Here is a 14,385-nt window from a genome sequence, read left to right as displayed (position 1 = left end):
CACGGTCCCAAATGGGTGGGCTCTGGAGCAGCTTCAGTTCTGTGGGGAAGGGGCCATCTCCCCCGTGGAACATTTTTAGGGTGATTGTGGGTGTCACCTGAACCTGACATCTCCCCATCTCTCCTGTCCTCAGCCCCAGCCCTGCCCAGGCTGTTTCTGCGCTGCTCTGGGGAGTGGATAAGGCTTTAAAAGACTCTTCCTTGGTTCAGCCGTGCAGGCCGAGCGGTGGGGTGGGTGCTCGCACGGCCCCTTTGCTAAAAGCTGAGCTGTGCCTGTGTTCCAGCACGGCAGGGTTTGCAGTGGCTGCTTTCAACACCTCACTTTGTGCCCGACTTTGGCTCTTTGAGAGTGGGTGCTCTCTGTTTTTAAGCAGATTTTAGGAACAGCTGTTTCCTGCTCATCCTACGTCTCCCGTTTCTGCCTCCTTTGCCAAAAGCCCTAAAGCAGCCGGTAGCTGAGCCGCTTCCTGCCTTGTGCTACCCAGTTGTGCCTCTCACCCGGGCTGGGGTTTCTTTATTACTGGTTTTTTTTTTCCTGTGAAAGATAAAGCCACTGACCCAAGTATCCCCGAGGAAAACTGGGAATGCATCCAGCAGTTCTGCGACCAGGTGAACACCGACGCAGAAGGGTAAGACAGACAGATGGCTCTTTGTGTTTGCTCTGGGCTGTTTGTCAGACTTTGAGCTGCTCTTGGGGTGGCGGGGGTTGGGGGGCAATGGGAGCTGGAAGCTGCGGTGTGGGGAGCCTGGAGAGGCATGGGAACGCTTGCTGGACTTTGCTGGTCCCTAGAGTGCCCTACAATAAGGGGTAAATGCACTGCAGAGAGGCATATGCTGACGGGGCTGATGTCCAGGAGCGGGCTGTGATGTCCATGCCTGCAGCCCCCGAGGCAGCAGGTCCTGCTGCTCTGGTCTTGCCACCCCCCGGGGACAGGGGCTGCGATACCTGCTGGGGGTTCTCCAGGGAAGCCCTGGTAGTTCCGCCACCGCTTTTCCTTTCAGAGAGGTGGGAGATCCCTGCTGGGACTTCCTCAGCTTCCAGCTGGCAGTCTGGGCTCTGTGGGAAGGAGCAGGAACTAATTAAGGGAATGACCTGCCAGAGCTTAGCGCTGTCTCTTGGAGCAGAGCCTGGGGCCCAGAGCCCACAGTCCAACAGCAGCGTGTGCGGCAGCATCTGGTGATGCTCGGGCTGGGCGTCAGAGCTCCTGTGACCCCAGAGAGCCAGTCCTCCTGGCACTTGCCCAGGGAGAGCCCTCAGCCTGTCCCAGCAGGCTCCTTCCGAGGGCACAGTCCCTGGGCACGGCCGGAGGGCAGCAGCGGGATTGCACAAGCTGCTCAGGTTGCTCAGAGAATCTGTGGATGCCCCATCCCTGGAAGTGTCCAAGGCCAGGCTGGATGAAGCTTGGAGCAACCTGGTCTAGTGGAAGGTGTCCCTGCCCATGGCAGGGGGTAGGATTGGGAGGGCTTTAAGGTCCCTTCAACCCAAACCATTCTGTGATTCCATGACTCATCTCTTGCCCCTCATGCCTGGGTGTGTGCCCTGGCCGGGCACGAGGGGTGTCCGGTGTAGCAGGTCGTGCTGCCGGCAGTCACTCGTGGCAGAGCACAACCAGCAGCGCTTGTTCTTCTTGGGAACTCTGGCCTTGTCTGACTTGTTTTTGCTGCTCCCCAGCCCATCTCTTGCACCGAGGCTGCTGGCACATAAAATACAGTCACCTCAGGAGGTGGAAGCTCTCCATGCTCTCACAGTAAGTGCTTCCATCCACGTGCAGAGAGGCAGGAAACCTTGGAAACAGCTTGGGGGGAGAGACAGTGCAGCTGTCTTCTTTTTCTCTTAGATGTCTCTCCCTTTTAACTTTCTGTGGCACAAGGGCTACAGCAACCAGGGTATAACGGAGGTAGTAACCGCTCTTGTTCCCTCCCTGAGGTGTTTCGGTGGGCTGCAGGACCTCTGGTCCCACCATGGGGTTGTAGGTCCAAAGGTTCTTAGGGAGGGGTAGGACAGAGCCGATGTTAAACGAGCTGCTTAAGCAGGTTGGGTGAAGGGAAAATAGATGTTCTTGCTGCACAACTTCCTCAGTGTCTTGTATTTGTGAATGCAGTGCCAGAAAGTTCTTAGACTTAGTATTCTAATGGCAAAACGCCCCAAGGCTTGTGTGTGCGGTTCCTGTTTGGTCCTGGTTTCTTTTCCGCAGGTGCTGGAGACCTGCGTGAATAACTGCGGTGAGAGATTTCACAGTGAGATCGCGAAATTCAGGTTTCTGAACGAGCTGGTTAAAGTGCTTTCCCCAAAGGTAGGGGGTCGTGGTTACGTGGGAGAAAGCCGGGGGTGGGGGCACACACGGTTTATGTCGTGCTGGATATGAAAACTTAGAATTAACAGAATTCATCTCTCGTAGAATAGAGCAGAATTTGTGTTCTGAGCCTCCAAGCACAAGGACTGGTGTGAGTCCCCCTGTGAAGGGTGGAAGCCAGGGTCTCTTTCTGGGAAAAGCTTTTTCCTTGTGGTTTCTCCCAACTCTGCTGGAATTAGTCAGGGGCTCAGGAGGAGCTTGAAATTGTTCCTGTGACCCCTCAGCCTGTGGCCCTTTTGCCTCTCAGATTTACAAAACTTTGGCTGGGGCAGTGGCAGAGGACAGAGATGCCAGGAGCCGCCCAGAGCTTCTTCCACGCTCTCATGTCCTCCAACTGGTGCCCAGGCCGCTCTCCTTGCTTTCCCCTGGCAAGGCTGGTCTGGGTTTGGGCCTCTTTGTGGGGCAGGATCAGCTCAGGCTGGGGGGCCGGGGCTGGACTTCAGCAGCTCCGATGGTCGTGCATTCATGCAGCCCCTTTGGGGTCCTGGAAGGTGGGGAGAGGGCTCCCAGGCCCAGGCAGCGACAGCCCTGCGTCGGGAAGGGGTCGGCTCTACGCCCGCGCAAGCTGCAGAGCCCCTTCCTGCCGCCCCGCTTCCTGCCCCGCAGTATATCCACTCCACACTCCTTCCCGCTCCCCGCTCTGGAGCACTGGGCTCTGGTGGCAGCTGCTGCCTCCTGGGAAGAGAAGCAGCGGTCGGAAATGGGAAGTTGAGTTGGAGTAGCTACGTGAGCGGGGAGTTCAGGGTGGATGCCCTGGGCCCCCGGCAGTGCCTCGCACGACGAAAACCCGTTTAATCAGTAAAAACCCGTAACGCCTTGCTCCTCTCCGCAGCAAGTAGCAGGCATGGGGCTCGCTGAAACACCCTTCCCAGCAGCCCGGTAACTGAGTCCCCTTTGGTGCCCTGCACATACCCACAGCTTGCACAGGGTTCGTTTTCCGTTACGTCATCTTGGTGGCAGAGGCGCCAAAAGCGGCTTTTGGAGGAACGTCCAACCGAGCAGCAAACACCCTTCTCCCGGTCCCAGCCCTGGTGAAAGTGTTTCAGTGACACAACCACATCTGGGGCACACATTGCTGCAGGTTTGTCTGCTGGTTGGCAGGGCAGGATCCTTAATGCGCCTAAACCGCCGAGCGTTTTGGAGGTTTGTGTGGGGCTTTTATCATTCTGCCCAATATTTTTATGCTGCAGTAAAGTGGGTGCTCATGGGCAATAATGAGAGAAAGCAGAGAAAATGCCCAGATGCTGCAGAAAGCCAAGACCGTTCGTTTCTGGCTCAGTTCAGTTGTCACTTGCCTGGCTCTGGCCGAGGCCAGCTGCGCTACTTGCGTGGTGGGCGCAAAAGGGAAGCATTCAAGTCAAGCACAGAGCTGTTTTCACTAAAATAAAGTAACTTACTTTTGGGTTTGGATTCAGCGACCAATCGGAGAAGGTCTGAAATGTTTCATTTTGACCTCCATACCATATTTATGTCATTATCCTGCCCTGAACAGCCTTCCTTGTGTTTACAGCCATGGCTGTACCGGCTTCTGATAGTGCAGGACACACAGTTGACACCACCATGAATGAAGTGTTCGGAACCCGTTTACTACCTGGTCTCTGCACACGACCAGCCTGGGGCTGGAGCAGAGCCATGTGCCCGATCTGGCAGCACTAATCCTGTGGTTTGAATCTTTTCTTTGGTCTTACTTTACCTTATTTTGCTTTTGTTTTCAGTACTACGGGGCCTGGTCTTCAGAAAAAGTCAAGTCAAGAGTCACAGAAGTGATATTCAGTTGGACTGTCTGGTTTCCTCAGGAAGTTAAAATCCGGGATGCTTATCAGATGCTGAAGAAACAAGGTTTAGTTCCGTTATTTCAGTTTCCTTTTTAGCCTTCAGGTCACATGGTTTCAGACCACAGATGTCTGTCCTTACTCTGTGACTCAGCTTTCTGGTAGAACGCTGTGTGCAAGGAGGAGAGGCCAAAGGCTGCTCTTCCAGGGCTGTTCGGGTGCTTAAGGATGCATGGAATTGTTTACAGAGATTGACCAAAGAGCAACCTTTTTGAGACAAAGATCAGGCTGGCCCTATGCCCCCCGCACACAGTGCTCACCGCTCTTGCGCAGGGAAAAGGTACAGTACAAGCTCAGAGCAATCTTTGCCCTGGAATAAGACTCCTCCAGGACTTTGAGGGATGGGTTCAGGAAGATCCTGAGCTGGATTTTTCATCCATTCCATCATACGTAATAGTGCCTGCTGGTATTGCCATCCCGAGGTTTGTCCAATCCCACCTCGATATCCCAGGCAGTAAGTTGCATAACTGAGAAATGCCGAAGTGCTTCCTTTGAGGACTCCTGTCCTGCCGTGGAAAGCTCCCTCGCCGTCGCTGCCTTTCCGTCGTGCAGCGGCTGCTGTGGGCAGGGGTGCTGAGCGGGGGTGCTGGGTGCCTGCTGCTGGGCAGCCCTCGGGGCCCCCTGCCCGTCTGACGCCTGCACGGTCGGCTGCTGCTGCAGGCGCTGCCCGGGGGGACACATCCACGGGATCACTGTTGGCATTAGGGGTCCCTCTGGGGTTCGTTGTGTTTGTTTGGTGCCCCGCATCCTGCGGCCGAACCGGTGGTGGCAGTCCGGCATGCTCGGACGTCGGCGCTGCTGTGCTCCCGGGGGGGTGTAGCAGTTCGTCCAGTGGGAGCTTGGCACATCCCGATTTTATTTTCTGCCCTGGAAACCTCATTTGGCCTGTGCTTGGTTCAAGGAAGAAAGGGAGGTCTTTTGTCTGGGTGTGTGCTAAGGCGACTCCTTGCTTCTCCCTCTCGTTCTGTGAAATCCCGGGGAGGGATGGAGGAACCAGGTGCCAAATCCAAGGCGCTGTTGAGCATTGGTGTTCCAACAGCTCCGAAACATGTTGTTACCCTTTCCAGGGATTGTAAAAGAAGACCCCAAAGTGCCAGAAGACAAAATTTTACCTCCCCCTTCTCCGAGACCTCGAGATTCGATTTTTGACACAGATGAAGAGAAATCACAGGTAAACGGGAAGGTTTTCCTGCCTGACCTCCCCCCCCCCCCCCCCAGGAAACATTCAACCGAGCAGCAAACGCCCTTCTCCCGGTCCCAGCCCTGGTGAAGGTGTTTCGGTGACACAACCACGTCTGGGGGACACATCACTGCAGGTTTGTCTGCTGGTTGGCAGGGCAGGATCCTTAACGGGCTGAAACCGCCGAGCGTTTTGGAGGTTTGTGTGGGGCTTTCATCGTTCTGCCCGATGACAGGCTGAGTCACCGGGGCTTTTGCTGTTTCAGACTGTCTTCAGAACAATGCTGATGTGTCTTGCTGTACAACACCTAGAGAATTCTTTGATGCTTTGTCAGAAATCTTCGCTTAGCGAAAAGTGGCACTTTTTTACAGAAAACATGAGTTTCTACGAAACTTTCTGGAGGGAGGGCTTCTCCAGGTCCTACAGAGGTCCTGCAGAGCCAGGGTTCCTATGCCAAACAGCCCAACGGCGTGTGCAGGCCGCTGTGACAGGCAGCAATATAATCTGGATTAGATTGTGGGACATGAAGCCACATGTTTCCAGGATTACGGGGACTATTACAGCACTGGGTGTCTCAGTGGCCGCTCTTATGTGATGCGTGTCTGTAGTACAGAGCCCAGGGACGGCTGCTGACCGCTGCCCAATGCTCCTCCCCAACAGCTTTTAGCAAGGCTTTTGAAGAGCAGCCGCCCCGAAGACCTGCAGGCTGCCAACCGCCTCATCAAGAGCATGATCAAAGAGGTGGGAGCTCCCGGGCGAGAAACAGTGTGCGCAGGTGGGAGGGGGCCTGGCAGTGCGGTTTGAGGGAGTGGGCCCCCCGTATCCCCATCTCCATAGTGCCCACTGCCTTACTGGCACTAAGGAGACACTGAGAGGTGGCAATGGGAACCTCGCTGTGAGTCCAGAGGAAGCCACGGGGATGCTCCAAGGGCTGGAGCCCCTCTGCCATGGGGACAGGCTGGGAGAGTTGGGGGGTTCAGCCTGGAGAAGGGAAGGCTCCAGGGAGACCTTAGAGCCCCTTCCAGTGCCTGAGGGGGGGCTACAAGGAAGCTGAGGTGGGGGGCTTTTTCCAAGGGCAGGGAGTGACAGGACAAGGGGGAAATGGGGACGGGAAGAGCGAGATGGAGATGGGACATCAGGAAGGCATTCTTCTCACAGAGGGTGGGGTGCACTGGGACAGGTTGCCCAGAGAAGCTGTGGATGCCCCATCCCTGGAAGTGTCCAAGGCCAGGCTGGATGAGGCTTGGAGCAACCTGGTCTAGTGGAAGGTGTCCCTGCTCGTGGCAGGGGGTGACACTGGTAGGGCTTTAAACTCCCCACCCAAACCGTTCCATGATTCTATTTGTTATTCTGAAGTTATGGTGTGGGATAGTTTTGGTTTGTTTCTCTAAAATATGCCATTGCCGGGAAGAGGGAATATGTAGACCCAGGAGCCTGCATGGTGGGACACTTCCACGTCAGTGGGATCCTGACAGTGGTACCGCTTTAGTGATGGGAAGTTTCCAAAAAGAAACTCAGTTCCCAGGTGGAAATAAACCCCATCTGTACAGAACCACCCCTTTTCAGCACGCAGCGTGTGGGTGCACATCCGGTGTGTCTGCTTTCATTTCCCACCTGGGAGAGCACCCGCTCCTCTGCGTAAGCAGCAGATTTGCTCTGGTTTAATGAAACCCCTGCAGTTGTTTTGCGAGTGCCCTTCTGCGTGGCAGGAGCCCCGGCTCCCAGCTCTCGTGCTGAAGCCTTCCTTGTGCCGGTGGTGAAATGAGTTCTTACACACCGATGCCCTGGGAAGGGTGGGAGTTTCCATCTTCACCCTTGCCAGGGAGGTGTGGTGCAGCACTCATTCCGGAGCTGTTGGGGGGTGAGTCCTTGCCCGTGCTGCCTTGGGCCTCCTCTGTCTGCAATAGGATATGAGTAGGAAGCAACTCCCCAGCAAGCGTGATCCGGAGCGACCCGGCCAAGCGCGCACTGGCTGTATTGGCCAAGTCATCATCTACTTCCACTTCATTTTGTCATCAAAGGAACAAGAGAAGTCAGCTAAGGTGTCCAGAAGAGTGGCTACAATCAGTGAGGTTTCTGGGAACATTAAGCAGATGGATGAATTACTGGGAGACTGCAAGAGACAAGAATTATCCCAGTCCGACCAGGAGACTCTACAGGTAAATGCTCTGTTTCCTGTGTAAGAGGTTCTTTTCCTGCCACGGCTGAGGGAGGGCCCAGGGCAAGAGGGTTCCAGGGTACGCTTGGCTTCTGCCAGGGGAAGAGCCCCAGCAGGAGGAGTTTCCCACATACCTGGTGGATAATGGTCCCTCCCGTCAGGGTAGTGGAAGTTGGAGTGGAACCGTCTCCTCCTGTGCCAGCTTGAGTTTCTGTCCAATTAGGACAAAATTCCTGTCCAATTGGACAGTTTCTGCCCAATTTAGGAGTGCAGCAACACGCAGCATTGGCACCCTTTGTCTGGACATGGGCAGAGGGAGATGCATTTTCTGCTAGAGGCCGTGCCACTTGCCAGGTGGTCGTGGGGACAGAGGAGTGTGGGAGTGTCTGGATCTCCTGCACAGTGACGTGAAACGTGTCCTTCCACAGACCCTGTTCCAACGTGGTGAGAAGCTCAGGCCGCTGCTCTTCCGCCTTGCCAGCGAGACCGTTGATGATGACGAGGCTCTGGGTAAGAGCTAACGTTGTCCTCTGATTCCTCTGCAGCCAAGTTCATCTACCTTCACCTTGAGAAGGGGGGTACGCTCGTGCCTCCAACGTCTCCCTCCTACCCAGGAATATCAGGGCTCTTCAGCTGGATTAGGGACTCCAGTACGCTCGGAAAACTTGTGGAGAACAACCAAGTGCATAACAGGGACTGTGTGTCCTTTAGAGAGAGGATCGGGATTCCAAGGGATAAGTGAGAGGGAGGCCTGAAGTCAAGCAGCTGGATGTGCAAAATGCTGCACCTGGGGACATGGAATTAAAAATGAGTCGGGAGCTCAAGGCACATTTCCCCACTAGACTTTGCTCCAGGAAAGTCCTCTGGGGTACTGTCCCGCTCCCGTGAGCCGTTTGGAGCGTGCTGCGTGAGAGCATTAACGGTCTGTTTCTTCTCGTCCCTCAGCTGAGATACTGGAGGCCAACGACAGGCTCACGCGGGCGCTCGGGCAGTGCAGGCAGGTCGTAGCCAGCTGTGAAAGTGGTGGTGGAGGGTGTTCAGCCACCGGCTCTGCTGATACAGCAGGTAAAGAGTCCCACAGTGCTCCGTGACAGCTCTGCTCCTGCAGGTCATGGGCGGGTGCAGTTTGGAAGGGAAGAGCTTGGGGAATAAATGTGGAGAAAATCCTTTTACGCAGAGAAACTATTATCAGAGAATCATGGAGTGGTTTGGGTGGGAAGGGACCTTACAGCCCCCCCAGTCCCACCCCCTGCCATGGGCAGGGACACCTGCCACTGGACCAGGTTGCTCCAAGCCTCATCCAGCCTGGCCTTGGACACTTCCAGGGATGGGACATCCACAGCTTCTCTGGGCAACCTGTCCCAGTGCCTCCCCACCCTCTGTGGGAAGAATTCCTTCCTGATGTCTCATCTCCATCTCCCTCTTTCCATTTAAACCCATTACCCCTTGTCCTGTCACTCCCTGCCCCTGGAAGAAGCCCCCCCAGCTTTCTTGTAGCCCCCCCAGGCACTGCAAGGGGCTCTAAGGTCTCCCCGGAGCCTTCCCTGCTCCAGGCTGAACCCACCAACTCTCTCAGCCTTTCATTGTCTTTTAAACGTGGTTGATAGAAAATATTCCTGAAGTTCTTGACCCGTGGGTCCCTTGAAGCCTGCCTGCACCCACACAGGCACTGTTCCCTTCAGGAGGCTCCTCTGTAAGTCCTGCTGCTGTTCCCAAAGCGTGCCCGACAGCCCCAAGGCGTATGAAGAGCTATACGTTGATTGACTTCTCCGAGCTGGAGGCGACACCCCAGCCTTGCACAGACGAATCTGGGGACATAACCACCACCTCTCGGCACAGCAGCACGAGCTCCAGCTGTCTGCTCGACGAGGAGTTAAGGTCCTTAGGTTTGTACCCGCGGTTCGGTAGCGGTAGCCCTGTTACCAGCGTTTGTGGCGTGTAACAGAGGGGAGAGTGACTTTAATGACACCTTTCAGCTCGTGTCCTGAGTTTTCCAGAGTGTAGTTTAACAGTGTTTGACTGTGTTCAAGCTGCTGTTAGACAGCAAAGGCATAACCTATGGAAAACCCTTGCTTTCCACAATTGATCTGTGGCCTTTTGGCATCTTTCTCAGGTCTCAGCGACCCTGCCATTGTACTGAAGCCACCCCCCGATTTTAGCTTCGCAGAGGTGAGTGATCCTGATACTTCAGTCCTTAAGGTACGAAGAAGGTATGAGAAAAATGATTCTTGATGTAGCTCTCTCCGGAAGCCTTTCCTAACACCACTCTCTGCTGAAGGGAAGCTGGAATCCTCCTGCTCCGCAGCGTGTTTCTCAGTTGTGGTTTGCAACCAGATTGCTCACATTTATTTCTGTGTGAAGTAGCATTACTAAAACCGAGGCTTTTCTCAGTGGAACAGGTCTGACTGTGCTCATGTTCTATAGCCAGGAGTGTCTTATTTTTCAGCTTGATGTGCACAACGGATACGGTGAAATCATAAGCGCTTTCCAGGGACTGCAGGAGGGCTGGGAAGACAGCTGCTCAGAGAAGAATGGCACTCAGGTCCTGGTTGATCAGCCCCCTGCACCACCCAGGACCAGCACATTATCCCTGTAAGCAAACTCTGTCACACGCAGCCTTTGGAGCTGAGGAATGCTGTTTTACAGCAGTGAGGTTCAGGAAAACCTCTCAGCTACGACTGGTTAGGGATGGCAAGTGCTCCATCCTCGTGCCATTAGGCACCTGTTAATTGCACTGTGTGTAATTAATTGCCCACTAGGACCTGCTAGGCGTCAGAAACGTGGGGAGACAAATCCCATGGGTTAGTAAGAAGGTGATCTTGAGATAAAGGAACAAAAACCTTACAGTCAGGTCTTATTATAATCACTTGTGACTCAAAAAGTACATTCCCCAGCTTGCTTCAGTCTGTGATAAAGTAGTTTCCAGGGGTTTAGTGGATGCCAAACAGTTTGTGAACCAGATTAATCATACAGAGCTCTTCAGAGCAGGTGACCGTTATGATATGCTTCTCCGGTCTGCCATCATGCAAGCCAGGAAGTTTTACTGGAGCTTCCCAGCTTCTTGCATTGTCTTTGCGTTACAACTTACTTTAATCTCACTGACTAGAGCTCCAGAGAGTCTGTGCATGGCGAGAGTAAATGTCCAGAACCATGAAATGAGGTCGCAGAAATCAAAGTCTCCGTTAATGAATGCTGAAACAGCAGCTTCTTCCATATGAAACAGTTTTCCAAGTTCTCAAGAGCTGAGTGTGAGCTTGTACTTTCTTTACACCTAAAAGGGATGAGGGGTTGGAACACAGACATGCAGAGGTGGTATATACGATGTAGTCTCCCCAGTTAATATGAGCTTTCTACATGCTTTTCTTTCCAGGGATTTATCACCAATGAAGCCACCCTCTCCAGATCTTCCAGACAGCTCAGTGGCAGACACTCCACTCTGCAGCCTAGGCCGCGAGCCGATGCTTGCTCACTTGTTGCTTCCAGCTTCCCACGATGCTTCTCTAGAAAACCTTTTTGTCCCTTTAACTTCAATTACGCTGAGTAAGTGCAATGATTTCTGTGCCCCAGCTCCGCTTACGAGAGCCCTTCTGTGATTTTTGCAGGGGAGCAATCCAAAGGAGCTCATGCTGGGGCGGTTGGCTGGAGAAAACTAGTGACCGTTCTCTGAAGGACTTAGTGTATCTGGGAATTAGAGCAACTGCTAGGGATCGTACTGTGGAAGTGTCCTTGTCCTCCTATGGAAGTCAGGATTTTCCTGCCCTGGCTAATCTTTGAAATATGGTCCTAAACTCTGGCCTTAGTGCCTGTAATCACACTCCACGCAGTTCTCCAGAGGCTCAAAACATACCTATGAGTGGGAGTTTTCCCACTTCCTAAGGCAGAGCTGTTCTTTCCACCTCTGCTTGTTGGTTTAACCCTGCATGGTCCAGCCCCGCAAACGCCTCACAGAGTGTTGCCCTGGGCACATGGCACCCCAGGGCCTCAGAACAGGGCACCCTCTAGGACTGCAGCACCTTGGCCACTTGTGCAAGAGGATGGATGCAAAGACATTCTGACCTCATTGTCTGCTGACTTCAGTCCCTCAAGGGAAGGACTTGCCAGATGTTGGATGGGCTGGATGGTGATGGGTGTGGATTTACCAGCAAAGGTGATAAGGGGCCAAGTCTTGCCTATGCTAAGAGTTACATTTTGCTTTTCCCATTGTCAGTCAGTTGGATCCATAGCTGACATCTCTAGCTGACCTGGAATCCAAGCTGCTAAATCTCTAATTTAGCTGTTCAGATTCCTTTCTCTACCTTAGAGGTGAAACATAAGTCAGAGGCAGGTTCTGTAGCTGCTTGGGCTGTGAGTTTGCTGGAGGAGGTACAAGTTTGCATGCGTGTTTCCTTTTCACTTTTCCTTGTCCTGTCTTCAGTGCTCTGCCCTCAAAAGGGAGGGGAATCCATGCTTTGTTTCTGATACTCCTTTTGTCTCCGGCAGGCAGCATCTGTCCACTTACAGTGTACGATAGGAATGGTTTCAAGGCTATGCTCCACTTCTCCAGAGACCCGGCTCCTGGCCGAGCAGATGTGCTGGTGATGGTTCTTTCCATGCTGAGCACATCAGCTCAGCCCATTAAGGACATAGCGTTCCAGGCTGCAGTCCCAAAGGTGAGAAGCCTGTGGTGAGCAGCAGAGAGTGGGACTACGTGGAAATGTCACGAGGAGAAGGTTCACCAGGTCTTGCTTAGAATTTGCTTTGCTCATTGGAAGTCATGTTTCTCGCTGTCTCTGAATGGTGAATCACTTGTGTGGGAGTGCCTGTGGCGCTGGGGCCTGTTTCACACAGGATATCCCTGGCCTTGAGACAAAACAGGGCTCCAGCCACGCTGCTTTAGCCTCCTGGGCAAGGCACTTGTTTTTCCTGTGTATGTGCAGCACAGAATCATCTGTTTAGGAAGATGCGCCTTAAGCGGGCTGTGGGAAGGCGTGCGTGTCATGAAACGCCATCATCGGGCTGATGTGTCCTTAACCAGCTCTGTGATAATACTCCCAGCCCTTTTTGAGCATGGACCAAAAAGCGTTCCTTTTGTTTTCTCTTTCAGACCATGAAAATAAAGTTACAACCCGCATCCGGCGCCGAGCTGCCCGCCTTCAGCCCTCTCTTGCCCCCCGCGGTGGTGTCCCAGGTCCTGCTGCTTGCCAACCCGCACAGGGTACGGGGCGGCTGGGTCTGCTGGTGGAGCACTCGCAGCGTCGCTGTCCTGGGTGGGGTGGTGGCGTGAAGGATGGGGAGAGTTTATTAGCAGGAAGATGCCAGGGAGAGACAGAGCAGCCTGGGCTGTGCTGGGAAGACGTTTTCCCCACTGAAACAGCTTTTCAGAGCTGTAATCTGAGGATCGAACGGGCGGTTGCTGCAGGGGCCTGCACAGTTCTGCTTCAGTCTGCCTGCAGTGATGGGTCCTGGCAGATGCTGTGCAGATGTTTGCAGCTGGTGGAACACCAGGCCACCCAAGCTGATGAATAATTAGGAGACTAATGACTGGTGTAAGGACTCTTCTATTGCTGAGAAGGCTGGCCAGGCCAGGATGGTCTCTCGGTCGCTCCTTAAAGATCTTATGAAGATCAGGGTTTGTTCTGTCAGAGCTCCCATGTAGCTAAAGCGTTACTCTGCCCTTTCAGAGGGTGATTCCCTGCAGCCAGGATGTGAGGGGCGAGGCAGAGGGGGGGGGCCAAGAATCTGCAACCGTGATGTACCCCTCTCTCTGTTCCTTTCTCTTAGGGTCGCATCCGATTGAGGTACAAACTAGCGTTCACGCAGGGCGTGCAGCCCTCCAGCGAGGTGGGAGAGGTGACCGGCTTCCCAGAAGCAGAGCTCTGGGGCAGGAGCTGAAGCAGAGCGGGCTTGGACGTTGCCATGTTGCCTTGGCAGTGGATGGGGAGGGACCGTGTGCCAGCAATGCTGGCGTGGGCTCCGTCGCAGCACCTTTCCTTGGGATCCACCATCTCCTTCTTCCTTCTGGTTTCTGTGCAGGTGTCTGGCAGGTTAACTGGCTGCTTCTGCCATGGCCTTTCTCTGTAGCTGACCCTGCTTTGCAGGAGGCTGCTGGAGGTCCCTGCAGCCTGGGATCCTTAATGCTTCTTCCATACAAGTCTTTCCTGCTGCTTTCTGGCCAATTTTTCCCTCTTCTCTGTTACTTTTTCAATTAAAAAAACCCACCAACCAACCAAATCTATGCCAATGATCAGCCCTCGTAGCAGACTGCTTGGAGCCAGGGAAGGGTTTCTTCCAGGGACCCATCCACGCTCTTTTCACTGGGGCCTGTGTGCTCATCCACAGGCAAGAACATGTGGAATGGCGAGAGTTGGTCTGTCTGGACTCTGGTGGATGTGGCTTACAGGAAAGGTACAAAACAGAGTGAAGAGAGTAAATAGTGGGTTTGCTTAGGGACCATTCTGGGAGAAAAACCTGCTGGGGGGCACTGGCTCCTGCGTCCCCAGGCCCCAGGGTTTGTCTTGCGCTGACTCCTCCCTTTGGGCTCTGCAGCACCTGGGATGGGTCTGGGGCAGCCCAGGGGTTTTCTCCTCCACAAAGCTGCCTCCTGCATGTGAGCAGAATGCCTTTGGTGACATCACCCACGGCGCTTGCGAGCCCTCGCTCGCCAGGGTGCTTTGTGAAAATCCCCTGTGCTGCCGGCTGCACAGGAGCAGAACCGGCCTGGTTTGCTGTCAGGGTGGCTGGTGCATGAATAGGTCAGTCGTGAGTGCTCCACCTGCACGTCTGTGTTCAGCTCTGGGACCCCCAGCATCAGCATGTGGACACAGACGGGTTGGAGCGAATCCAGAGGAGGCCACCGGGATGCTCCAAGGGCTGTGGACCCAAT

The 14,385-nt window shown here is 54.2% G+C and overlaps 1 protein-coding gene across 1 annotated transcript in view; it reads left to right on the top strand.

Annotated features, from left to right (window-relative positions):
- The window catches only part of GGA2 (golgi-associated, gamma adaptin ear containing, ARF binding protein 2), a gene marked incomplete at its 3' end in the record, with an annotated part of 13,979 nt that extends 72 nt beyond the window's left edge, over positions 1-13,907 (top strand). The window contains exons 2-18 of the mRNA XM_010152361.1: positions 544-628; positions 1,672-1,747; positions 2,195-2,293; positions 4,069-4,192; positions 5,253-5,356; positions 6,026-6,106; positions 7,387-7,524; positions 7,952-8,033; positions 8,469-8,588; positions 9,242-9,409; positions 9,637-9,692; positions 9,970-10,115; positions 10,894-11,063; positions 12,003-12,172; positions 12,607-12,717; positions 13,284-13,383; positions 13,842-13,907. Coding sequence (XP_010150663.1) covers positions 544-628; positions 1,672-1,747; positions 2,195-2,293; positions 4,069-4,192; positions 5,253-5,356; positions 6,026-6,106; positions 7,387-7,524; positions 7,952-8,033; positions 8,469-8,588; positions 9,242-9,409; positions 9,637-9,692; positions 9,970-10,115; positions 10,894-11,063; positions 12,003-12,172; positions 12,607-12,717; positions 13,284-13,383; positions 13,842-13,907 — 1,896 coding nt within the window. The remainder of the gene's footprint in view (positions 1-543; positions 629-1,671; positions 1,748-2,194; positions 2,294-4,068; positions 4,193-5,252; positions 5,357-6,025; positions 6,107-7,386; positions 7,525-7,951; positions 8,034-8,468; positions 8,589-9,241; positions 9,410-9,636; positions 9,693-9,969; positions 10,116-10,893; positions 11,064-12,002; positions 12,173-12,606; positions 12,718-13,283; positions 13,384-13,841) is intronic.
- Positions 13,908-14,385: the final 478 nt, after the last annotated feature.

Source organism: Eurypyga helias, unplaced genomic scaffold (assembly GCF_000690775.1).
Source record: "Eurypyga helias isolate BGI_N326 unplaced genomic scaffold, ASM69077v1 scaffold19785, whole genome shotgun sequence".
Lineage (NCBI taxonomy): Eukaryota > Metazoa > Chordata > Aves > Eurypygiformes > Eurypygidae > Eurypyga > Eurypyga helias.
This window is presented reverse-complemented; position numbering and strand designations above follow the sequence as displayed.